We start from the raw sequence: 8,714 nt of genomic DNA on the forward strand, positions 1-8,714 counted from the left end.
TGATGAAAGTCCAGTGAAGTGGAATTTACCAAGATTATGGGGTATGTCTATTATATTGGGTATCATCTTAGCTGTTGGATCGTGGATCTGTTTGTCGACTATGTTCTTGCCCAGGGGTGGTATTATTCAGAACTTTGGATCTATTGATGGTGTGATGTTCTTGCAAATTTCTCTTACTGAAAACTGGTTGATTTTTATCACTCGTGCCAATGGACCATTCTGGTCATCAGCTCCATCGTGGCAATTGGCTGGTGCAGTCTTTATTGTTGATNTTATTTCTACCTGTTTCACTCTTTTCGGATGGTGGTCTCAAAACTGGACCGATGTTGTGACAGTTGTCAGAGTGTGGATCTGGTCGTTTGGTGTGTTCTGTGTTATGGGAGGTACTTATGTTTTGATGTCTGAGTCCAGATCATTTGATAGATTCATGAATGGTAAGCCATTGAAAGAACAACCACCTCAAAGATCAGTTGAAGATTTCCTTGTTGCCATGCAAAGAGTATCCACTCAACACGAAAAATCCGGTTAATTTTTTTTTTTATCATTATTATTTTCTATTAGTTTTCCTAGTACTCTGCCTTTTACCCTTTTTTTTGTGATTGGTTTTTATTTTTGTTTGCTCTGTTTTTGTTTGGTGTTTTTTTATTTGAATTCCAATTCCAATGTAAACAGGCGTTTTTTGATGTTTTTTTCTGTTATTAAGGGCCATTTGAGGGTTTCAATTCGTTTTTAATAATTAATTTTCAAAATTTAATAGATATTTTTACTTATATTCGTTTATATAAAAGCTGACAAAACAAAATAATTCAAAATAAATTTTTTATTCTTTTAAACAATATACAAAATGATTAAAATAAAAACAAACAAAAACAGTAAACAAAACATTAACTAAAAATATATACATGTTTTCTGATTATATTTATACATGCTAATATAAAAAGCTGAACCATCCTTGTTTCCTTTTTTCTCTAATTTCTTTGGATACAAATGCATCAACATGATTCTTGATATGTTCGGCCATAGTTTCTTCAGTGTAATTCCTACCTAAAGCATCAATGAATTCACCATCTTTATCCATTAAATAAAAGTAGATTGAATGATCAACTAAATAATCTTGGCCAGGTTTGAGGTCAGGAGGAGTTGAAAAGTAAACTCTATAGGCTTTGCAAATATTCTTAATATCTTCATAAGGCCCAGTTAAGCCAATAATATCTTTATGGAATTCATATAAATATTCTTTTAGTATTTCAGGAGAATCTCTTGCAGGATCACAAGTAATAAAAATTGGTTGTATATCAATATTGTATTTAGATTTCAAGATATCCAAACAGGCAGACATTTTATCCAACTCGTCAGGACAGATATCAGGACAATGAGTGAATCCAAAATAAACCAAAGAAAATTTGTTCAACAAGTTATCACTTGAAAAAGGGTTTCCATCTTGATCAATTAGATTGAATGGGCCTCCAATTAGTGGTTTGCCATAACCACGATTCGATTCTTCGTTACGCTGAAGATCCATTTTTTCTTTTTGATATCTAAAGAAAAAGTATAGTCCAGTTCCTAATGTCACAAATAAAATACCAGCTTTCCAGGAAGAAAATTCAATAGTATCAGATGCACGTCTGAATCGAGCATTGTCTGTGCTGCTGCCAATTGTGACTCGACTTAATGGCTTTCTTTTTTGGGAGGAAGGAACGTAGTATCTCGAGCCTTCGTCCTTCTTTTTAGAAGCAGAAGACTCGCCATCCGATGGTTCTGGGGATTGTTCTTGATAGCATTTTGAGCTGATGGAAAACTTCCTTGCATTTTGGGCTGAGAGGTAGGAGGAAGGTAAAACATGGGGAGTTTTGAAAACAGGCTGCAATCCCACCAATAAACGCTTAGAGACTCTGTTAGCCAACATCCTTTCCTCTGTGAGCAGATATAACACCAACAAACCAGCTTTTCCAGAAAGTGTCGAAAACCTCAGTGCTAGCAATGAACTGGAAGAAGGAACAAAATCAAACAAAGTTGATTCACCTCGTTTTTCGAGCTTTGAGTAAAGCCCGTGGATCTTGTGACTTTATTTTTACGTTATTTTACATTATCAGAGGATGTTTATTCGGCTTTATATAGAGAATGTATAGAAGAGAAAAAAAAATCGTAATTAAAGTGAAGTGAAATGGTTTTTGGCTTATAGCTTCAATTTTTCCAAGTTGGCAATTGTAGCTTCCAAACTTTCGATATCAGCTTTGGCCTTTTCGAATCTTTCAGTGTCGTTTTGTTTGGCTCTTTCAGAGGCCTTTGCGTTGTAGTCCTTGCCATCCATGATCTTTTCAACAGAGGTCTTAATAGCAATTGATTTGTCTAATTTCTTTTGGAATTTTTTGATTTCCTGGTCAATGTCTATCTGGCCCTTGAGCAACACATGAGTATTGATTTCAGAACTGGCAGCCTGCAAAATACAGCCTGCAGGTATGTCACTGATTGACTCGACGACCTTGATCTGCTCAACAGCTTTAATCAACGATACAATCAATTCCTGTTGCTGGTGGACAATATCAAATGTTTCTTTGGTGCTGCATTCCACAAACACAGTACCATGCTTGGAAATATTGTATTGCGATAGCAACGATCTAATAGCCTTCGTGGTATCTAGAATCATTTCATAGTCTTCTTCTTCTTCAATGAACTCCAAATCCTTTGAGTACTCTGGGAATTTGGAAACAACAATTGATGGGGTAGTGTCGTTAGCTCTTCTTGGTAATCTTTGCCACATTTCTTCGGTGACATATGGCATGAATGGGTGTAATAATTTCAATCCTGATTCAATACACGTATACAATGTATTTCTAGCAGACTGTTTTTGTTCGGGAGTACCTTCTAAAATAAGATACTTGGAGTTTTCAATGTAAACGTCGCACAATTCATTAAGGAAAAATAAATAAAATGAGTTTGTTGCATCCATAAATTGTCGGTTTTCCAAGCCTTCATTAATTTTCTTTGAAGCTTGGTTCAATTTATTCAATATCCATTTTTCAACTAACGATTCGTTACCGGTTGGTTTATTGGTTTCTTCTGGCTTGAAGTCATCACCCAATCTCATTAATGCAAATTTTGTAGCTTGATAAATCTTGTTACAAAACTTCCTGTAACCTTCAACTCTAAGAATATCCAAATTAATATCTTTGGCACCAGTGCTGTAGTTACATAAGGCAAATCTTAGAGCGTCAGTACCACATTCTGCAATACCATTTGGATAAGAATCTTTTTGGCCCTTTTTAGCTATTTCGATTTCTCTGGGATCCAAGTTACCCAAAGTCAATTGTTTATTCAATTCTTCAAGAGATATGCCTTTGATAACATCTAAAGGATCAACGACATTACCTAACGATTTTGACATCTTTCTACCCTGAGCATCACGAACTAAAGAATGGCAGTAAACTTCTTTAAATGGAACGTTGTCTGTTAGCTCAATACCTAATAAAATCATTCTTAAAACCCAATTGAAAATAATATCCCAGCCGGTTTCTAATAGATTAAAGGGATAGAATCTTTGCATATCAATAGAGTTTTTGGGCCAGCCTAAAGTAGCAAAAGGCCATAAACCGGAAGAAAACCAAGTATCCAAGACATCTTCATCTTGTTCTAGAGTATATTTCTTATCTGAGAATTTAACCTTGGCTTTTTCCTCAGCTTCTTCCAAGTTCCTTGCCACAATCCAGTAACGACCATCACCAGAATCATGAAACTCACCTTCAATGTTGACAAAATAAGCTGGGCATCTGTGGCCCCACCATAACTGTCTTGAAATACACCAATCATGCAAGTTATTACACCAGGCAAAGAAATCGTTTTCAGCAAATTTAGGAGTTATTTGAATTTTTCCAGATTTGACTGCTTCGGCGGCATTATGGGCCATAGTGGATTGAGAAACCCACCATTGAGGTTTCATGTATGGTTCTAAAATATCACCAGATCTTGAACAAGTTGGTATAACCATTTCATTGTCATTTTGACCGATATATAAACCCTTTTCTTTTAAAGCTTCAATGACGTTTTTTCTTGCATCGAATCTTTTCATACCAGCCCAAGTGCCACAATTCTCATTTAGTTTACCATCTTCAGTCATTATGTTAATAAAATCCAACTTGTTTCTTTTACCGGTTTCGTAATCGTTAGTGTCATGAGCTGGAGTAATTTTTACAGCACCAGTACCAAATTCCATATCAACGGCTACGGGATCAGTGATGATTGGGAATTTTCGATCAAGGAAAGGGTGTTGAACAAACTTGCCATGCAAATGTTTATAACGAGGGTCGTCAGGATGAACAGCAACGGCGGTATCACCAAACAAAGTCTCGGGTCTGGTGGTCGCAACAACGATTTTCTCGTCTGAATCAACAATTGGGTAAGCAAAAGAAGTGATTACGCCAAATTCTACCTTTTCAGTGTAACCAGGAACTTTCAATAGAGTTCTTGAGGGAATATTTTTATTTTCAATTTCAGAATTAGAAGTTGCAGTTTCTAAATGAACACACCAATTGACCAATTTGTTTTCTCTATAAACAATACCTTTATCGTATAATTGAACAAAGGCTTCAATGACAGCTTCTGATAAATTTGGGTCCATAGTGAAGGCTTCTCTCGACCAATCATAAGAGGCACCTAATTTTTTAACTTGATTTTTAATCTTTTGATGATAAATTTCTTTCCATTCCCAGACTTTTTCAACAAATTTTTCTCTACCTAAATCTTTTCTATAGATGTTTTGTTTAGCCAAATTTTTTTCAACAACGGTTTGAGTAGCAATACCGGCATGATCAAAGCCTGGCAACCATAAAGTGGTTTTGCCTTTCATTCTGTAGAATCTAGTCAAAGTGTCTTGAATTGCGACAGTTAAAGCATGTCCAATATGCAAAGCACCTGTAACATTTGGAGGAGGAGCAGGAATACCGAAAAATCCTTCAGGCTTGATTTGGCCATCTTCAGTCAATTGAGGTTTAAAAAATCCTTGAGCATCCCACCATTCATACCAAGATTTCTCGACATTTGTTGGAGAGTAAGATTTGAAGGATGGATGGTCTAAAGGAGGCAAGATTTTCTTTTCACCTGGTTTATTTTCAGGAAAATATTCTGGAACAGCGTCAGTTTCTTTTTTGGGGGCAGTGGCTTGATTTTTTTGATTCTGGTCCTGGGTTTTTGATTTCTGAGATGGTTGATTTTGGTTTTGTTTTTGCTTTTTGGCTAAAAATTTGGCCATCTTTTCAGCTTTTTTTTTTTCCTTTTCAATTTGTTTTGGAGTCTTAGGCGATCCATCAGGATTTAGTGGATTGATTTGAATTTCAGAGGAACTCATGTTTGAGTAAAACTTTGCTTTGGATAAGGTATTTAAGTGAAATGAATTGAAGTTGGCAGGAAATTTGCAAATATTAAAAGAGTGTGAGAAATGAGATGGGCTTCTAATAGTTGACCAATTTAGAATTGAGCTCTTGTATAATATCCTTTGAGTTGAGATAAGGGGCATGAAGTTCAGAGAAGATGGAAAGAAATAAAAGCAGATTGGGCCTAAACCTCAGTGGAAAAAAGTTTCCAAAAGATAACGTTTTGGTGTTTTTGAGCTTTTGTGAAAAATTTCAATGAGTCATTGCCTGAAACGGAAGCTACCGTTTTGGGCCGTTGCTGCCACGCTGTCTATATGCATTATAACGCAGAAAGCGCATGATCCGCAGAAGCTGCAGAAGCTGCAGAAGCTGCAGAATAGTGCGCTGTTTGGAAATATTGTCAATTACGCTAAAAAACAAAAAGGGACCAAAAGTACCAAACACTTTTAAACAAAAGAGACATATACAAACGTATATAAAAAAGGACATAAAATAAAGAAAAGCTAACTATACCGAACCAATCACAAAACCCAGAAGCAGAAGCACAAATAACTAAAACCCACTGAGAGATTTCTTATGGCCCAATTTCAAAGCTGTGAACGTTGTAGGGCTGATGATAGTGTCATCGTTGTCGTTTGCAGCAGGGCTATTCATGTTGTCTGATGGAGAGACAACCAGCTCTCTTCTTCCCTCTTCGGAGGGAGCAGTGGTTTTGATGATGGGTCTGTGTCTTCTATGGGAGCTCTTTTGTCTGTTGATTGCTGGATTTATTTTTAATTTTGCAAATGATTTTTTGTTAGAATTCGGTTGAATATTTTCATTTTGAGTAGTATCACTGATGTTATTTTGGTTTTGAGTATTGTTTATATTTTTAGTTGGTTGGTTATCGTTATCGATAACGTTGGTGTTTTCATTCAAGGGTTTTTCATTTGAATGAAAAAGTTTCAAAGAAGGTTCATAAGTGCCTTCTAATAGTTTTTCCTCTTCATTGTTATTATTAAGATTATCATCTAGATTCTCATCTGGATTATTATCAGGATTGATATCAGGATTATTGATATGATTAGGATTATTAATATTAGTAGGATTATTAATATTATTATTGTTCAGTAAATCAGGGATTGGATTGATATCTTTGTTCGATTCGATTAGAGGAGCAGAAGATCTAGCATTGAGGGTGTTTGGTATGGTAGATTTAGTTTTATCATTAACATTAACATTAACATTATTAACATCATTATTATCGTTATTATCAAGACTTTCATTATAGTTAAAACTATCATTTAGTAAATCATTTTCCAAATGATTTTCTAAACCCCTTTCTGAACCCTTTTCTAAATTTGTTAATGGGACAGAACCAGTTCTATGCAATTTTTTAATTACAAATTCACCCTTTTCATGTTCTGGAATTAAATCTTCAGAGACAAGTGAGGATTGTTTAATTTTATCATTTAAATCATCAATTTGAAGTTCATTATATTGTATATCGAATTTTTCCTTTAGATTTTTTAGTTTTAATTCTCTTTTGTCGATCTCTTCTTTAAATTTCAATTGATCCTTTTTAAAGGATTTTTTGTCATCGTTATTAATAGTGTTGCTGGTTGATAGTTTGTTTGACCATAACAATTGATTTTTGAATAATAAAATCTTTAAATTTTTGTAATCCTTTTGAAAATTGATTAGATGGTAAGAGTATTCCTTTTTGAATAGTTTGATGGTTGGTAAGAAGGAGGAAATTGTGAATTTTAATTCTTTGTGTTTATTCAATAGCTTTTTGAAATTGAAGTTCAAAGTATCGTAATCCTTGATTAAATTTGAGTTTGTTTGAAGGAGATTGTTATTTTGAGAATTGATTTTATTGTAGTTGAATACGAGGTTGTTTTTGTCAATTTTTAAGGTTTTGAATTGGTCGTTATCGATGGAGATTTTTTTCTCTAGTTCTTCTAGTTTCTTGGAAGATTGGTTTATGATTACATCCTTTGCATTGTTTTCTTCGTTGATTCTTTTGATTTTTTCTAGATTTTTGTTCAATTCTTGGTCTTTTAGGATTAGTTTTGAGTTTAATTTGTTAACCTCACTTTGCAAGTTGTTGATATCGGACATGAGAGAGATGATATTTGAGTTTTTAATTGCTATTATTTCATTGTTTTTTTTTATATCATCAGATAGTTTTAGACATTTTTCCTCAATGGATTTAACTTTTTCAATTGAGGATTCGTTGGTTTGTTTGAAATCATCTTGTAAAATATCATATTTTAGTTTATTATCATTTCTGATTTTGGCTTCTCTTGCAATGAATAAGAGAAGCATTAGTGATAAACAAAGTAAAAACTCTTCCATTTTTATTAATTATTAAATATTAATTATTAGATGCTGGATATTAGTTATTAGTTGTGAGTTATTAATTATGAACTATTATGAGCTATTATGAGTTATATATGATACAAATGGGCTGAGATTTGAGGAGTTGTCCTTGATGGGATGTGTTTAAGACTGAGTCTGATGAGTATCGTTAGTCTTATCGGATCTGATCTGAGTTGATCTGATGGTTTATAAGCTGTCAATCGAGCGAAGATCAAACACAAGCTTCTCAATGAACAAATACCAGGAAGCACTGTAGGACTAGCTATCAGAAGCAGTGGAGGAACTGGCAGCAAAACGAGTACCAAAACCAATATCAAAGCAAAACCAGCAGAGATGCAATTGCTGAATTGCAGCTCCAGAAAGAGCGAAGAAAAGGGACAAATATAACTGAGGCCACATCCAACGGCCAATTTCACCACAGCAGGAACACCGTCTCCCGCGCAGCAGAGTCGCGTCGCACCTGCAGCCGCTGCAGCGTAAACAATGTCCTGCCGAGGTGGTATGCGTCGTCAAGCGCGGTAGGGTATCCCGCTCGGCCCGGCGTCTATGTCTGAGCGCAGTCATATGCGTGTGTTTGCAGACGTGCCGGTTGGACAGGTGTTACACGTACTGCTCACGTGTGCTTTTACGCGGTGTTGGCGCTGCACGGCGCGATGAGGTGATCGAGCCAGTGGGAAGGAAGCGGAGTAGATTGGGAGCAAAACATAGAAAAGACAACATAGAGTAGAAGTGAAGTAAATAAAATAAACGGCGAAATATCAAGTTAAAAACCCAGGTGAGATCAAACAGAATAAGCTTAACATGAAAAGAAAATAATTGAAAAAAAAATACAAAAACCATCAGAAATGAACAGAAGCGTCATCAGACCATATTTTACATAATAATTCTCTCTGATTCAACATTCTCAGAAATCGTTTTGTGAGGCAACACTTTACCACCATTAACATATATCTCATCTTTAACTTTGACATCATCTCCCAAAAC

The 8,714-nt window shown here is 35.2% G+C and overlaps 4 protein-coding genes across 4 annotated transcripts; all 4 read right to left on the reverse strand.

Moving 5' to 3' along the window:
• Positions 1–904: 904 nt before the first annotated feature.
• On the reverse strand, positions 905–2,014 carry ASCRUDRAFT_76649 (SCO family protein). The gene has a single exon (XM_020193565.1). The coding sequence runs from the start codon at positions 1,904–1,906 to the stop codon at positions 929–931; it is 978 nt and encodes a 325-aa protein (XP_020046447.1). The 5' UTR covers positions 1,907–2,014; the 3' UTR covers positions 905–928.
• Positions 2,015–2,094: 80 nt separating this feature from the next.
• Positions 2,095–5,550, reverse strand: VAS1 (valine--tRNA ligase). The gene has a single exon (XM_020193566.1). It carries the CDS (start codon positions 5,339–5,341, stop codon positions 2,177–2,179), a length of 3,165 nt encoding a protein of 1,054 aa, XP_020046448.1. The 5' UTR covers positions 5,342–5,550; the 3' UTR covers positions 2,095–2,176.
• Positions 5,551–8,125, reverse strand: ASCRUDRAFT_76651 (coiled-coil domain-containing protein). The gene has a single exon (XM_020193567.1). It carries the CDS (start codon positions 7,704–7,706, stop codon positions 5,919–5,921), a length of 1,788 nt encoding a protein of 595 aa, XP_020046449.1. The 5' UTR covers positions 7,707–8,125; the 3' UTR covers positions 5,551–5,918.
• ASCRUDRAFT_156893 (uncharacterized protein) lies at positions 7,848–8,449 on the reverse strand. The gene has a single exon (XM_020189362.1). The coding sequence runs from the start codon at positions 8,292–8,294 to the stop codon at positions 7,989–7,991; it is 306 nt and encodes a 101-aa protein (XP_020046450.1). The 5' UTR covers positions 8,295–8,449; the 3' UTR covers positions 7,848–7,988.
• Positions 8,450–8,714: the final 265 nt, after the last annotated feature.

This window comes from Ascoidea rubescens (assembly GCF_001661345.1).
Source record: "Ascoidea rubescens DSM 1968 unplaced genomic scaffold ASCRUscaffold_9, whole genome shotgun sequence".
Taxonomy (NCBI): Eukaryota; Fungi; Ascomycota; class Saccharomycetes; order Ascoideales; family Ascoideaceae; genus Ascoidea; species Ascoidea rubescens.

Coding starts and splice junctions, on each gene's coding strand:
- ASCRUDRAFT_76649 (XM_020193565.1), bottom strand. CDS start 1,906: ATGTTGGCTAACAGAGTCTCTAAGCGTTTATTGGTGGGATTGCAGCCT.
- VAS1 (XM_020193566.1), bottom strand. CDS start 5,341: ATGAGTTCCTCTGAAATTCAAATCAATCCACTAAATCCTGATGGATCG.
- ASCRUDRAFT_76651 (XM_020193567.1), bottom strand. CDS start 7,706: ATGGAAGAGTTTTTACTTTGTTTATCACTAATGCTTCTCTTATTCATT.
- ASCRUDRAFT_156893 (XM_020189362.1), bottom strand. CDS start 8,294: ATGACTGCGCTCAGACATAGACGCCGGGCCGAGCGGGATACCCTACCG.